Source organism: Cnephaeus nilssonii (genome assembly GCF_951640355.1).
Source record: "Cnephaeus nilssonii genome assembly, chromosome: 5".
Classification (NCBI taxonomy): Eukaryota; Metazoa; Chordata; class Mammalia; order Chiroptera; family Vespertilionidae; genus Cnephaeus; species Cnephaeus nilssonii.
The window spans coordinates 109259337-109275599 of record NC_137076.1 but is presented as its reverse complement, the minus strand read 5'-3'; the positions used below and the strand labels follow the sequence as shown (position 1 = coordinate 109275599).

Below are 16263 nucleotides of genomic sequence, written 5' to 3'. Positions count from 1 at the left end.
AGCCCTGTCCCTCCAGGTGGCGGGTGGCGCGCTGGGTTCAGGTGGTTGGCACACCTGCACGTGGGGGCCCCTGCACGCTCTCCGGATCATCAGGGAGGAGGCTCGGCCCGGTCCTGTCCGCTTGGTTCTGTGCTAACATGGAGAAGGAGGGCAGACACCCTCCTGGCCACAGCCCAGGGCAGAGCACAGACCTGCAGGGGGAGGCGCAGGGGGCGTCCTTAGCCTCAGCGTGGCTGTACCACCCAAAGCCGCTGGGGACCCCTGCCCCTCAGCACAGCTGCAACCCCAGGGGTAGCCCCACGCCCCCCACCCCTGATTCATCAGCATGAATGTTTTTGTTCTGGACACAGAGATTTGAGGGTTGTGAGCAAGATGTTTTGCTGTAATAGCCTCTCATTTGAACCTTGCACTGTCCTCTAAATATCGAATCTTACTTCCTAACATTCACATATCACTCTAATCACAAGCCTATAGATTATATTCATGCATAAAATAATGCTTGGTGAATGTGTTTTAATGTTACAAAATGCCACCTTCTAAAATTACTCCCCTCTCCCCAGGGAGAGGCAGAACTCACGGCGGGCAGCCCCCGGGGTGCCCAGTCAGAGGCAAATCCCTGCTGTGCATGGTTTGCTCACTTTTTAACAGGAATGAGCTGAATGTTACAAAGTGGTTTCAGCACCTATCAATCAATCGAAGGTTTTCTCTTTGTCTGTGGAGACCATGAGTGACCTCTGCTTCCAGGTGACGCGGCCTCACCCGGGCGGACGGCGACGGCCTCTGCAGAAATCTCCACATCCCTCCGCTGCAGCAACATCAGGATCGTGCAAAGTGTTTTCTTCTTGAACTAGACGCCCGGCGCGTGGTATTCGTGACGGGTGTGGTCCCGAGGCCTGGCCGGCGATCGAAGTGCCAGTGTCTGGTGTGGAACGGCAGGTCCCGGCTGACCTCTGGGCCCTGGGCAGCACTGGGCCTCCGCGCGCCCCTCTGCCTGAGTCACGGCGCCCGAGTCCCCACCCAGAGATGGGGTGAGCACGGCCTGGGGCGCAGCGTGGGCCTCTGGGCCGCCCAGCGGTGCCACATGGAAGCCGGGTGGGCAGCACGCTCTCTCCGGGCTCCTACGGGAACCCACGGGGAGCCCGACCGGCCCTGTGGTCCCAGCGGCTGCGGCCTGGCTCACCCGGAAGAGGCTGCACAGCAGGGGGAGCGTGAGGGAGGAGGTTGCGGGGGCTGAGGGGGGGTTCCCCCGCACGTCCCGGGGTAGGGTAGCAGGGGGAGTGAGAGCGAGCTCAGCGGACACCCCACATTCTCACCATCACCCCTGCCCTCAGGTAGCCGGTGAGAGGTCACAGCCCTCTGCCTGGGCGCTGCGTCACCAACTCCTGCCATGGTCCACGCCGCCCCCTGGTGGTCAGCACATGTCAAAGCGAGCGGTCAAATTCCCTGTTGAACGACCGCGGGAGGGGACAATTTGCATATTAGGCTTTTATTATAGAGGATGTCAAAGGAAGCTGTCTGGGAAAACTGGCCCAATCTCTGCTTTCAGGGATAAATATGGACCCTTTTCCATTTCCCCTGTGATGAGTGGTCCAGCTCCATGTTCTAGTGTTTCTTGAGTCAACTGAATTTTTCTTTAAAAATTCCCTTTTCATTTGCACCATCAGATAGGATGGTGCCATCTTGCCTGAAACTTAAACTTTCCCCCTTTCGAGGCCTAAGGCCACTCTCACGCCTACGGCACTTACCTTGTCTCCTTTGTCCTCTCCCTCATCAGGTTCCGCGTTGACTCCGTCGCTGGTCTGTCCTCGAGGATTAGCCAGCTCCGCCACCTTCCTTCCTCCGCGTTTGTTCTGCGCGGATCCATTCCTTCTTTATCTGGGCGACTGCTCTTTCTCTGGTTTCTGGGGCGGAGAGCTCATTTCCCTCAGTTCCAGTCACGATCGTCTCCGAATAAACGCTGCTGTCACTCCCGCTTCCTCGAGCCCCTTGGGTGGCGCCTGTGGGTTTCCAGAGGTGCCGTTCTCGTTTGCGTTCATTTTAAAGTCTGTAATTTCCCTTTCGTTTCCTTCAAACTCCCAAATTATACATAAGCGTGTTTTGATTTGTGGTATTAATTCCCAGGTAGAAATATTTTCCAAGCTTAGCTTATGTTTTATTAAACTGCATTGTGTTCAGCAAAGATTGCAGATTGTAGATGCACGTGTGTCTGTATGTGTGCAGATGTGTGTATGTACATGTATGTAGATATCTGTATGTACAGCCTTGGGATATCTGCCTTTGGAATTCTTGACATGTTACTTATGGCCAGTAGTTTTTGTGGCTATTTCATGTATGATTGAAAATAATATAAATTATGTACTTGAATGATACAATATGTAGAAAAAATATATAATTTTAAAAATATATAATTTTAAAATTATAATTTAAAAATATATAATTTTAAAAGCTTTAAAAAATATATAATTTTATTGATTTCAGAGAGGAAGGGAGAGGGAAAGAGAGAGAAACATCAATGATGATAGAGAATCATGGATCGGCTGCCTCCTGCACGCCCCCTACTGGGGATCGAGCCCACAACTTGGGCAAGTGCCCTTGACCGGAATCGAACCTGGGACCCTTCAGTCTGCAGGCCGACACTCTATCCACTGAGCCAAACTGGCTAGGGCAACATCAAGCTTTTTATTGTTTTATTCACTTGTTTTGGGGTTTCTTGATCTGTCGTCTTAAATGAGAACAAAGAGGCTCTATTTCCAAAGACACTTCCCCCACCCGGCTGTGGCTGTGGCTGTGGCACGAAAGGGCCAGGGACCAGCAAGGGGTGGACATGCTAGAGGGTCAGTGCAGGTGGCTCAGGGATGAGGCCACCTTTGTCCCCAGAACAGTGCCCCTCTCCCCACAGGCCCGCGTCTCCCAAACCCAGCACAGAGGAATCTGGTTTTATGTTCCATCCCGTGTCAATCCTGCCGCCCAGGCCCATTACCATCGGCCCCACGCTGTGGGCCACGGCCCAGGCAAGGAGGGCGGCCACGAACCCTACCATGTTCTCTGTGCCACCAGACCAGGCTAAGCCACAGGCCCCAGCGAAGACCACGACCTCCTCCCCCTGCTGCCGGGAGCACAAGCTGCCCACTCGGCTCCCAGAATAGCCTGTGGTCACCAGCCCAGGAGTCAGATGAGTAATCCTGAGGGAAACTCTGCAGAATCCGAGAGGTGTGGGCACCGGGCCCTGAGCGGGTGGGCAGGTCCCCTGGCCCCCCCTACGCCCGGCAGGAAGGGGTGCGTGGGGAGAGGCAGGTGGGGGTGTTGCAGAGGAAGGAGGCTCGCCAGTGCACGGCTGTGCTGCGCCCCGCTTTGGAATGTCCCAGCCCCTTCCTGCCCCTCAACCCCAACCTCAAGGCCCTCATGTTCTGGGCCCCACCCAGGGTCTGGGCATTTTGGGTCCCAGTGCTCAGAACAGCGTCCCACAGACCTCCGCGTTCCTGTTCCCTCGTGTTCCAGCTTCTGTTCCAGAGTCACTTTCTCAGGGGCCTCCCGACCCCCAGGATGTCTGAGTCCCTCCCGGCCGCACAGTCTTCCCGCATCCTGTCACCCTGACACAGTGCACATTGGCGTTGGGATGCCGCTTTGGGAGGAAAACCCCCAGAATCGCTCCCTGGTCTCCAGTGAGCCGGCATGTTAGCCCCCCAGTGCCCTCCGTGTCCAGCCCTGCCCCGCCCAGCCTCTGCCCAACAACGAGGCAGAGGCCTGAGGGGGTTTCTCATGTGTGTGTGTGTGTGTGTGCATCTATATGTGTGCAAGTGTCTGTGTTTGTACATGTACGTGTATCAGTGTATCTGTGTGTGTGTCTGTGCATTGTCTGTGTGTACATTTGTGTTCATCTGTGTGTGTTTGTTCTTTGTAATTTCCATGGATGGATCCATTGAACTAAATCAAATTACTCCTCGGAGCAAAGTATAAAGCAAGGCCTAGGGTTTTCCATTCTCTGTCCTCCTGTGGGTGTGCCGTTCTCAGAGTCTCTTTCACCTGCGTCACCTTAACCTGTGACAGCTGACTCATGGCTGGATGGGGGCTGGTGGTCCCTTCTTTGACCCATCTGCGCGGCCCCAGGGCAGAGCTTGAGCAAGGCCTGGGGCGTGAGCATAAGAACAGGAGACGGCCCCACCTGGTTTGGCTCAGTGGATAGAGTGTCAGCCTGCGGACTGAAGGGTCCAGGGTTCGATTCCGGTCAAGGGCACATGCCCAGGTTGTGGGGCGTGCAGGAGGCAGCCGATCCATGATTCTTTCTTGTCATTGATGTTTTCTCTCTCTCTCCCTCTCCCTTCCTCTCTGAAATCAATACAAATATATTTAAAACAAACAAACAAACAAACAAACAAACAAGAGCAGGAAACGGAGTCTCAGACCGCAATGGCTGCACCAGGAAAGGAGAGGGGTGGGTAGGGAGACCCAGTGACAGAATCGGTTCCCAGGGCAGCCGAGAAGAACCACACATGGTGCGAGGGGGCCAGGCAGGGTCATGGGAGAGTCCAAATACCATCTCAGCTCCCAAGGGGAACCCCAGTGAAGCCACACCTGCTGCCCATGGTCTATGGGATCGGCCCACACTGAGGACACTGACCATGTGGCTGGTGGGGTGTGGAGGCCATGAACCCCAGGGCTGGGCTGAGTGACCACAGACCGCAGCCCCTCTGTGCCAGGAGGCTTGTCTTTGCTCCCCTCCCCCTCCCCCAAGTGGAGTGGGCGGTTCCTCTTGTGCACCCAAAGGGAACTGCCAGTGAGCGGGTGCGGGACTCAGCGCCCAGGAAGAAGCTGTCTGTGTCCACCTCCTGGTCAAGTCCAACCTCCCGCACCCAACCCCAACCTCCCCCCCAGTCCAGCCCTCTCATTTCCCCCAGGTGACAGGGACTCCCCTTCACTCAGCGTCCAGTGGGCCCTGCTGACCTCAGGCACTGGCAGGCGTGAGATTCAAAGCGAGTGGCAGGGATAATGCACCCTGAACCCACGAAGGGAAAGCTGAGGTCCTCGCAGAGTAGTGGGGTTCCAGGAGCACAGTGAGGAATGGGGCGTACCTGGCCCCCATCCCCTCTCCTTGGCGGGAGAGGCTGTGCCCGGCATTATTTAGACACTGGCGAGGCCTCCGGGCAGGGAGGGGCCACTATTCCCACCAGGCTCCTACCTTCCTCCCTGTGACTTTGGGGTGACATTCACACTCACACTCCCTGTGGGGTTGTGGGTCCAGAGGCTGGGTGGGCTCGGGAGAGGCCACAGAGAGCAGTAACAGGTTCTGGGTGTTCGTGCCAGATTCTGTGCTTCTGGGAGGCAAATGAGGGTGAGACAGACACACACACACTCACACTCACTCACTCACACACACACTCACACGCACACACACACACTCAACACACACTCACACGCACGCACACTCACACACACTCAACACACACACACTCACACGCACACACTCACACGCACGCACACTCACACACACACGCACACGCACACACACACACACGCACACACACACTCACACGCGCACACACTCACACTCACACGCGCACACACTCACACTCACAAACACACTGCCCCTCTGAGCAGCACACACCCGGGCACCCCTCTGTGCCGTGAGACCCGCTTGGGCTCTGGCGCCGGAGTCGCCGGAGTGAAGTCGCAGGCGCGTCCCCAGAGGGAGGGTGGGGGTGGACGTGGGGGTGGGGTGGAGGTGGGGGTGGGGCCCTCCCGGGGCTGGAGGCTCCCCGCCCGTCCAGCGTCCGCTCCGGATTTGGGTCAAAAACCACGCTCCGCGCTCCTCCGTTCTTTCCGGCGACAGCCAGTCACCCCTCCCCTTCCCCTCGCCGCGGCGGGGGCGGGGGGCGCAAGGTCGCCGTCAGGCGGCGCAGACGCCCAGCGGCTCCGGGGAGGGACTTGGCCGGGTCTGGCCCTCGGCGCGGGGAGGAGGCGAGGAGCTGAGCTAGCGGCCAGGCTCGGGGGCGGGCACTGGTCCGGGAGCAGCGAACCGGTCGGAGGGCCCGTGGGGACAGCGCGCGGCGAGGGGACCCGCTCCCGCGGCAGGAGCCAGGCCCGCGCTCCGCCTTCCGTCCTCTCCCGAGCGAACACGGAGGGAAGGCGCCCTCTCCTTGCGGGCCCGGAGCTGCAGAGGCATCGCGGGGCGCGGCCGAGGGGTGGAGAAAGGAGAGGGAGCCGATCGGCCGGGCGGCAGGGACTCGCGGGGCCGCGGCTCCGCCAATCTGCGGGCGCTGACGCGGGGGGCGGCTCCGCGGCGTTCGGATATCTGCCCGCCCGGGCGCGGGCATCGCGAGGCTCCGCCGTGGGCACTGCGCTCGGCTCGGCGCTGCACCTGCCGGGGATCGCCCGCCGCTCGGTGTGCCCCCCGCCCGCTCCGCCTCCCCTCCGGATCCCCGCCTCCGGGCCGCAGCGCGAGAGGGCCCAGCCCTGCCCCAAAGAGCCGCCCTTTCTCCACCGCCCGGCCCGGCGCCCGGCGCGGCCAGCGGAGCCCGGATCGGATTGCGCCCAGTCGCCACCGCCATCCCCAGGCCGCGCGCCCCGGCAGGAATGGGGCGCCGCACGGGGCCCCCGCGCGCCTGATGAGCGCGGCCGGCCCAGAGCCGGTCATTCGACTGGGCCCCAGCTCCGCGGACGAGGACCCTTGGGCCCGGACGCGGAGGGCGCGGCAGCTCCGGAGAGGCGAGAGGGACCGACCCGAGATGGCCCGGCCGGCGCGTGCTTGGGCGGTGGGCGCTTCCCACGTGGCGCGGGCCTGCGAGCATCCCCGGAGCTGGTAGCTGCCGGAAGCCAGATGGACCTTGATCCGTGTGGCGCCTCGTTCGTGCCGAGCCAAGCCTAGAGGGCGCGGGCGGGCGCTCCGAGGCGCCGTGAAGATGATCCAGGTGCGCCGGTTCCGCGTGCTCGTCCTGATGGTCTTCCTCGTGGCCTGCGCGCTGCACATCGCGCTGGACCTGCTGCCCCGGCTGGAAAGGCGCGCGCGGCCCCCGGGGGAGCCCGGCTGCTCCTGCGCGCAGCCCGCGGCCGAGGCGGCGCCCGGCTGGGCCCAGGCGCGCGGCCGCCCCGGGGAGCCCTCCGCCGCCGGCGACGCGGGCTGGCCCCACAAGCACACGCTGCGCATCCTGCAGGACTTCAGCTCCGACCCGTCCTCCAACCTCACGTCCCACTCGCTGGAGAAGCTGCCGCCCGCCGAGCCGGCCGAGGGCGCCGTGCGGGGCCAGGATTCCCGGGCGCCCAGACCCCGCGGCCCGGCGCACCGGCCTCTGCTTCGAGACCCCGGCCCCCGGCGGCCCGCGCCTCCGCCCGGCCCCAGCGGGGACGGTTCGCTCCTCGCCCGGCTGTTCGAGCACCCGCTGTACCGGGTCGCCGTGCCCCCGCTGACCGAGGACGACGTCCTCTTCAACGTGAACAGCGACATCAGGTTCAACCCCAAGGCGGCGGCGGAGAACCCCAACTGGTGAGCGGGTCCAGGGCCGGGGTGGGCGCCGGCAGGCCCGGCCCCTCAGGCAGCCACGCGCCCTTTGAGAATAAAGACCACCCGTGTGCCTTCCCCAGAAAAGGCCCTTCCGCGCCCTGGGCACCGTGTGCGGAGCTTGTGGGCCCCACCTGCCACCCCTGCCTCTTGTCCCCGCTGCCTTTGTCTCGGGAAGGGCTGCGTCCCTGAGGGGCAGGTGTGGGGCTGCTCCTGGTCTGCCGCCTGGGCCTCTGGGCAGGGGAGCCAGGGAGGGTCCTCCAGGCCCTGGTCCCAGGCCTGGGAAGTGGGTCAGGCCATGAATGAATGATGAGCTGCGGGTGGAGTGAGGGAGAGCCCACCCTGCCCGGGCCTGGGAGCCAAGCCTGCTCTGTGCGAACTTGTCACTGAGATCCGTTAGCTAGCGGACGGGTGTGCGGGCTCCGAAGGCTAACGAAGGGCTCTCCCAGCCGCTGTGCCAGTGCCCGCTGCGTGGGGCGGCCAGGGTGACAGCTTCACGGGGTGACAGCTTCCCAAACCGGGAGAAGCATCCGCCAGAAGCATCTCTTTAAACTGTCCTGGTCTAAACCCTCCCCCCAAGGCCCTCCTCATCGGCAAAGAGCAAGCTGAGCAGATGCTGCGAGCAGGGTGGTGAAATATTAACCAGCAGCGCGGCCGGAATAAACAGCTACCTGGGGAGGTTACCCAAGCCCGGGGACGGCCAGGAGCCCAGACCTCTCAGAAAGAGCCTTCTCCTCGGAAATGTGGCCAGGCGTGTGTGGTGTCCGAATGCCCCACCGTGCATGCTTGGGGGCCTTCAGAGGAGAGAGCCCAGAGTCAGTGGTGGGGGGAGCCCCACCCTTCGTGTCCACTGTGGTAGGGACTTGGGGCCGGGAAGGCCACGTGCAGGTGAATTAGACCTGGGACGAGTCCACCTTTCCCCCCAGCCCAGCAGGAAGTGGGGTCCGCTCTCCCCAGGCATGTGAGGACAGCCTCGTGGGTGGCAGGTCCTGCCTCCTTCCTCTCTCTCCACCCACGACTGCCCTCGTTAAAATAAATTTAGTCGGTTGCGTCAGCCTTAGCCCTGGCTGCTGGAGCCAGAGCAGAGTTCCCAGGGAAAGATTCTGACAGGCTGGGCGTGTCAGACTTGCACACAGTCTGTGGTCAACGATGAGCTCGGTCTCCCCCCGCCCCCGACCCAGGAGCAAGGCCCCTTGCACCCCAAGCTGACGTCATGCTGTCTGGCGGCCTTGGTGACCCCAGGACAGACATGCTGGGGCCTCGCGCCGAGCTTCTGGTTGCTTCTGCTTTAGTTACAACTGTCTGTGGGGCTCGGGGGTAAGTAGGAATTACGGCCTCCAGAGGTGTGATTAGTCCTTAGAACAGCAGCCACAGGAAAACACAGACCTGGCACGGCCCCTTGGCACAGAAGCTGCGTTGGTTCAGACCCAAAGTTAAAACCTTGGCGGCAGCAGCCGACCCCCCTGGTTGTCCGTCCGCTCCCTGCTGACTGGGGTCCCTTCATCTCCGTAGGCCGCACGACGGCCCCGAGAGCGAGGACTTCGCACCCACGGGGGAGGCGGCCGTGGACAGCTACCCCAACTGGCTCAAGTTCCACATCGGCATCAACCGGTACGAGCTGTACTCCAGGGACAGCCCTGCGGTCGATGCCCTGCTGCGGGACCTGGGCACCCAGAAGATAACCAGTGTGGGTAGGTGCCTCGCTGTGCGTGCTACGGGCGCGTGACTGGCATGCAACGGGGCCCGGGGGCCCGTGCCCCAGCTGGAGCATCCCCACCGGCATCTGCAGGCCCGGAGGAGGGGCCAGGCGGCGTCAGGCCACGTGCAGGTGAGGGGACGTGCACTCAGCCCTTCCCCAGCTGAGGAGGGCACAGCTCCCACCACCAGCAAAGAGGGGACACCCAGGGGCTGCGCCCCTCCCTCCATATGGCGGGCTCAGGAGCATCCAGCGCTGCCTGGGTTGGGCGGCTCCCAAGCTTAGCCGTGCTCTGCCCTTCCGTATGGACGGCGACCCGGGCTCCGTTGTGCAGGTGCAGCCTCGCACTCTGGTTGGCAGGCAGCCGCCCTGAGCACCTTGGGATCTGCTGAATCGGACAGAAAGGGCAGCGGTTACTGGTTCCGGGAAAGCGTGTCAGCAGTGGTGTCTGCCGCGGGGAGGTCTGAGCCTTTGATCTCGGGCCTCGGGAAGGCCCCAGTGTCTGCAGTGGCTGGAGATGCAGGGGGCCGGGCAGATCCCTGGGCGGGAGCACCGTTCCCGGCGGGTGCCCGCCTAGCGGGCTGTGAGCGAGGTCTCCACGCTATGCACCGGCAGCAGTCCCGGTGCTGGGAGGGCGCCAGTCGCCGGGGGCTGTCCTATTGCTGACTGGGCAGTTAGGTGCGGCCTGAGACAGGCAGGTGAGCTCCAAGTTCTCTGGAGTCTGCTCTGGGCTCTGCCAGGCCTGAGCTGCTTGCTGAGGGGAGGCAGACGGGTGGCTCCTCCCGGCATGAGAGGCTCACCCTGGATCAAGCGGTGTCTCCTCGCCTAGCTTGCTGCCTGGAGGAACCCTAGAGCCGCTCCCCCGCCCAGCACCGCCCCGCCTCCCTGCTGACCCCGCTGGGTCAGGGCTCGGGCCTTGCTGGGCAGCAGCGAACGGTGGGGATTGTCGGGGAGAGCCTCCGCCGGGTGCCCCGTCCCTCTGAGAGGAGTGTGGCTGTTGGGGAGACGTCCGGTGTCTTGCCACCTCCTCCATCTACTCAGCAGACTTTCGTGGGCACCACCTGCATTTGGGCCCGTCCTGGTGGCAGGCAGTCGAGGATGAACCCAGCCTTGATGTGATTCTGCTGCCTCCTGACCTGAGGGTCCCAGGGCGACAGGAAGGACGCATGCAGACCAGGGGCAGACGCTTTAAGCGCCGCATAGACCCTATCCCGTCCTGGTGAGTCCTGGAGACTTACCTGAGTGTGGGCTCGGCAGGAAGGGCAGGGTGGGCGGGGCTTCCTGCTGAGAGAGACTGCCTGCTGCTGCCTGTGTGCACTTCCCTCCGCCTCAGTTTCCCCACTTGTCAAGTGGGCTCGTGTCTCTCAGGAAGTTTGCATCTTATTCTGATAATGTGGTGAGTGTGAGCAAACCTGTAAAATATTAACTGGTGCTTGGCAGCCTGGGCTTCCATGCCCCACGCCCCACCCCCACCATGTCTGGGGCAAATGCAGGGTCAGGGTCAGGGTCAGGGCTGTGAGGGTGCAGAGGCTGGGCCACCTCACCCTCAGAGAGCAGACACCTCCCAGCCCTCACTGGACACGCTTGGTGCAGAGGGCAGGGCTCCAAAGCCAGGGGCAGCTGCGGGGGGAGAGGGGGGCAGCTGTGGCGGGGGCACTGCTGGGTGGGGGTCACCTCCAGGGCTCACAGGCAGCTTTGCTGACCCTGGGCACCCTCCTCCTCTCATCCCTGCAGCGGCCTGGCCTTGGGGTGCCCCCGCCCCAGGGTTCTGGCTGAGGGTGCCCTGGGGAGAGTCCCTGCCCGTCAGGGCCTGGGCTGTCTGAGCTGATCTACTCACCCCCGACTACACGGACCAGCCGGTCCTCCCCTGTCTGTTCCTGGGGCGGTGGGTCCGTCGGAGCGAGGGCGGGTCAGTCAGGGTCACTCTGCAGGTGCTAATTGGGCCACAGGTATCACCGATGGGACTGGGTGCCCTGCCCCCCCGTAGAACATGGGCCTGGTTCTGCCAGTCGCCAGCCACAGTAGCTTTGGGCACACGGACTGACCTCTCGTGCTCATGGGGCACCGGGTGGTGATAACCTGGACCGTAACCTCCAGCTTGCAGATCTGAAATCCAAACAGCCCATTGGACAGCAAAGGCCTGGCTCAGCCTGAACGTGTGGGGAAAGCCTGAGCCGCAGCCGACGAGACGGCGTGATCCATGTTGTTTCACTCGCAGTGGGTCAGGTGCTTCCTCGGCTCTGCCCAGACCCAGGCAGCACATACACAACGAGCGTCACGCAGACACCGCTCACTGCGGTCCTGAAATTTCCGAAATCCCCGAGCATGAACACGTCTGCCCGAGAGATTGTGAAGGACGTGAACCCACGGGACGTACTTCACGGGTCATCGCGAGGCTCACGGGGAAAGGAGAGATGAGAACAGCTGGGCCGAGTCCCTGCGGGGTGGGTCTCTGTGGAGTGATCTCCGTGGGGGGCCCGAGCCCCTCACCCGGCGCCGCCATGGGGAGGGGCCTCAGCCAGACACTTGCCCCCTCCCGCTGCCTGGGCCTGGAGGTGCTCCCGGGCGAGTTCCTGTTTGTGAAAAGCCCCCTGCGCCTGAGGAAGCAGGGCGTCCTCCCCCTGTGAGCAGAGTGAGCAGCATCCGGGGTCCCGGGGTCCAGGAGACCAGGGGTCCAGGCCCGGCCGCCTCTGCAGGGAGCGGAGAGGAGCTGGCCCAGGGCCAGCGGCAGGTGTCTCCCATGACCCCACCCTTCCTGGGAGGTGTTGCCCCCACGTCCACTGGACATTTGGTTGAAAACCCAGCTGCTTGAGACAAGCCCTGGCTGGGCCCTCACATAGCAAGCAGGTCCTGCCGGGCAGGTGTGGAGACTGGGGTCCCCGGATGCGAGGGTGTCCGTGTGGGAGCTGCCCGCTGCTGGGGGCCCGCCCGGCATTGCTGTGGCCGAGGGGGCTGCGGCTTCGAGGCCCCATGGGGACCCGGGATGGCACCTCCTTTACGGGAGCCCAGAGCCTGCCAGGATTTAAGGGTTCGCATCCCCGTCCTCCTGAGCATGAAATGGAAGGACAGGAAGCCAGAAGTCCCAGGGACCGCAGTGAGGGCGTAGAAAAGACCTCGATTTAAAGAGCCAGAAACCCAGCCTTCTGGCCGCCACCTGCAGGAAGGGAAACAGCCTCCGGGAGGGGAGGCCGGCCTGAGGCTGGGACATCCCCGTGCGCGGGGGGCGGTCACTCGATCGTCCCGTTGTTCACGTGATTGTACCTGAACCCCGGTGTTGTTGGGGGGAGCGTGACTCCTGTGATGCTCGCGGCGCTTTCTCACCGGATGGCCCCCAAAGTCGCCAGCTGAGAGCCACTGACCGCTTCAGAAGCGCGTGTGGCCGGTGGGGCTGTGTTCGTGGCCAGGCTCCTGGCTCCGGGCAGCATGGCCGCCTTCGAAGGCTCAAGACGTCACCTCCTCTGTTCAGCTTGGACTCGGGCGTGCGGCACCTCCCGTCGGCGCGAATGAGATCGCCACCCTGCACGGTCACGGATGCGAAGAATCAATGACACAGTTAATGGCTCTGACCTTGGAATGACTTACAAAGGAGAGCCGCGTGGCCGGAGAGGACTGGAGCGGCCTCTTGCCGGAAATGCCGACGGGTCAGGACAAACCCTCGCTGGTCCCTGAACCAAGGAGAACGGCCCCCTGGGACAAAGTCCTGGGCCCTGGTGGGGGCAGCGGAGTCGGGGCTAACTGGCTGGGGGAACAGGCTGTGTCGGGGGCAGCCCTCAGCTGCTGCTCTGGGTGCCGGGCGCATGTTGCCTGCCTCCTTCCAGCACAGGAAGGCCACAGGGCGCCTCCTGTCCCCAGTGCAAGGCGGCCGTGAGCCCCGTGTCCGGGGCCTAGAGACAGAACGGAAAATGCCCAACGAGCCAGACCCCCCGGCCCAGCGCTGAGGGGCAATAGGTCGTCCCCGAGGGTGACTGAGCTGAACGTGGAGAAGGCAGCAACTAGCGGAGCCCCCTCAGCGCTCCTCCAGCCTCTGGTCCAAGGTCAAGAACAAATGCCCAGCCCGGCTGGCGTGGCTCAGGGGTTGAGCATTGACCTATGAACCAGGAGGTCACGGTTCGATTCCTGGTCAGGGCACAGGCCCAGGTTGTGGGCTCGATCCCCAGTGGGGGCGTGCAGGAGGCAGCTGATGCATGCTTCTCACTCGTCGATGTTTCTGTCTCTCTCTCCCTCTCCTTCCTCTCTGAAATCAGTAAAAACACATTTAAACCAACAACAGAAAGAACAAAAGCCCTGCCAGCGCTGACCCGGCGGCCCGGCCCGGCCCCTGCTTGCTCCGTTAGCGCAGACGGCAGCTGTGGCCCCGAACCCAACGGGTGTGTGTTCCTCGGATCCCAGGGAAGAGCTGGTTTCCACCCGGCAGTGCGCTCAGTTCCCTTTAAGTAAAAAGTTTTCAGAACAGCAGTGAGCCATCTTCCAGGAAAGTGGGCACCGGGCGGCAGTGATTTCGGCTCCGCCTTCCGAGGGCGCGGGTGGTGGCCTGAAGTCGGCAGCGCTGGCAGGTCCAGGTGGGTTAGTGGTCACGGGCATCTCGGTGCCAATGAGCCGTGAATTGCAAAGCATCATGGAGACCTATGAACGCGTATTAACATGTACCATTAATGATGCGTGTTGATGATGACCATCAATCAATGTTAATTACTAACGTGTTACACGCAGTTGGGGATGTGACTTGAGGGTTACCAGGAATGACTGTGCTGGACGAAGGGTCCGTGGCCGGAGGACTGGAGAGCAGGGCGCGCACAGGGGCACCGCGAAGGAGTGGCCGAGGGTGGGTGTGGAAGAGCCGGCCTGGATGCCCGGGTGCCCTGCGTGCTGGCGACTGGATGGAGGCTGGGGAGATGGAGAGCAGGTGGCAGATGATGAGGGATGTGGTCAGCGAGAGTGACTTCCGGGGCCATGGCCGCGGGATGTGCCTGGCCTGCTGCCCGTGGGACCCTTCTTGGGTCCCTCCCCAGGGCTGAGGTTGCTGTCCACGGGACCCTGGAGCCCAGACAGATGAGGGCCCTGGCAGCTCCACCCCAGGCCTTTGCCTGCACGCCTGGCTCCCCCTCGCATTGGCCTCTGCTCTCCTGGGACAAGGTTGCCTGAAGTCGCCAGCCTCGGTCTGTGTGTGAGAGAAAACCCTAAACCCACCCCCCCCTCCTCACGGCCGGTCTGTGCCCAGCTCCACTGCTGTGGCCCTCAGCCCGGCCACCTCCCAGGGGCCATCCTGCCAGGGAGAGCGGGCTGCCCATCTGGGCACAGGCTCCTGGGCACCTGCCTCTCCCCAGCCGGCCTTTGCCAGGACACCGACAGTGAGGTGTGGGTTTGTAGGGAGACAACACCGGATTTCAGAGCAGAACTTGAAATGTCTTTCCTCATGGCCCTAGCATGGCCACGTGAGAGGTGGATGCCGTGGGAAGGTGGCCCCCAGAGGAGAGAAAGGGTGTCCAGGACGGGGTGATGGCTGGCATTTCTGGAGTCCTCAGTGGAGTTGAACGCCTTTTAATTTCTAATTAGTGTCCTGCTGCACGGATTTGTGCACATTGAAAGGAAATTAATTAGGAGGAATATTTTAACGTCACTCTTCGCCCTTTCTCTATAACAGAAGTGTCAACCAAATTCATGATTGACAATGACAGATCGAAACACGTGTGCAATTGGAGCCAGCGAGAGCTTTATATGTATCGTGCATGTGCGAGTCAACTTAGCCTTTTATGTGTGTGTGTGTGTGTGTGTGTGTGTGTGTGTGTGTATAAAGCCCAGCGACTGGAATGGCAGAACGACCAGTGGCTATGACCGCACTGTGGCAGCCAACCAGCCTGATCTGGGCCCTAATCGCCCCCCCCCCCCCATGCTAGCCTGGTCTCCGGTCAGCCCCCAACACCCCAAACAGGGGCAGGGCCAGCTGGCCAACCACCTGTAGCCCCTCCCCCCCCGTTGGCCCGGCCTGATGGGCCCCCATCGGGGTGGACTGACCGGACCCCACCCATGCAGGAATTCATGCACTGGGCCTCAAGTATAGAATAAACTTGCTTAATTAGACCTGCTTTCTGATGCAGCTAAACTTTTTCCAGCCCAGTGAAGCACCCCAACTTCTCTTTCAGGTAATTGTCAGCAACACAGCAGGAAATATCAACACGAAGCAGATTATTATTGTAGATCACGCAGGGATAACAAAGGGTAAAATATTTAACTGCAGCAGTGTCTGACTATATTCTGCGCAGTGAGAAAACCTGAAGTCATTTTCAAGGTCCACCATTTCTTACTTCTGTTCAATTGGGTCAAGTTTCTAAACTTCCTAAATCTCCGTTTTCTGGCTAATGAAAAGAAAATAGGATTCTACCAAGTCTCCTATCTGCCTACTCCAGGACTTCTGTGAGGATCAAATGAGATGAGGAAGGGGGGAATGCTTCACAGGCATTTGGTTAAAGTGTAAAATGTCTGCACCTGGCTATAAAGCAAGTCGTGTTCCTGGGCTGCAGAAACTCCAAGGAAGCTAGTCGCTAGGGAGAGGAGGCCGGGACATCATTACCCGGCGCTGACAACCACTGTTTCTGGGCTGGGCTGGGCTGTGGGCCGCATTTTGCGCCATGGGGTCTTGGCAGCATTGGCTGTGATTTGGTGGGGTGTCGGTCGCTCCGGCGTGGCGAGGCCTGCGTCCCACGTGGGGGAGGCCGAGTGTTGGTTTGTAGGCACCAGGTCCGTGGTGCCGTTTGTTTTTAAATGGCCAGTGCACATCATGGCAGCTCCTGTGTTGAGCATCTGCCCCTGGTGGTCAGTGTGCATCATAGCTACCGGTCGGATGGGCACTTAGCCTTTTACGTATATAGGTTACTTGTTTGCTCTGTGGGGAGCAGCAATGCAAGTGGATTTGCTTCCAGAGCAAGAGGGATTAAAGCGGCCAGGTTTGCATAATGTTTTGTTATTGAGAGAAGCCAGCATTACCAGCCCTGGAATGAGCCGGGGCGGGGGGGGGGGGGGGGGGGGGGGCGGGAAAGCTGCCTCTGATTGGCCCGGGAGGGAAATTAAACCCAGTGGC

The 16263-nt window shown here is 61.7% G+C and overlaps 1 protein-coding gene and 1 long non-coding RNA gene across 3 annotated transcripts in view; one reads left to right on the top strand and one right to left on the bottom strand.

Moving 5' to 3' along the window:
- Positions 1-571: 571 nt before the first annotated feature.
- LOC307099743 lies at positions 572-5514 on the bottom strand. Of its 2 annotated transcripts, XR_013813552.1 has the most exons (4): positions 5177-5514; positions 1746-1997; positions 1314-1443; positions 572-919 (listed from the first exon to the last, which is right to left on the bottom strand). It is a non-coding gene; the product is annotated as an uncharacterized lncRNA (long non-coding RNA). The 2 variants fall into 2 exon arrangements; XR_013813551.1 differs by having other exon boundaries at positions 572-1443.
- A 691-nt stretch (positions 5515-6205) lies between these two features.
- Positions 6206-16263, top strand: part of FAM20C (FAM20C golgi associated secretory pathway kinase) — a 32184-nt gene continuing 22126 nt past the window's right edge. The window contains exons 1-2 of the mRNA XM_079771653.1: positions 6206-7477; positions 9005-9183. Coding sequence (XP_079627779.1) covers positions 6897-7477; positions 9005-9183 — 760 coding nt within the window. The 5' untranslated portion in view covers positions 6206-6896. The remainder of the gene's footprint in view (positions 7478-9004; positions 9184-16263) is intronic.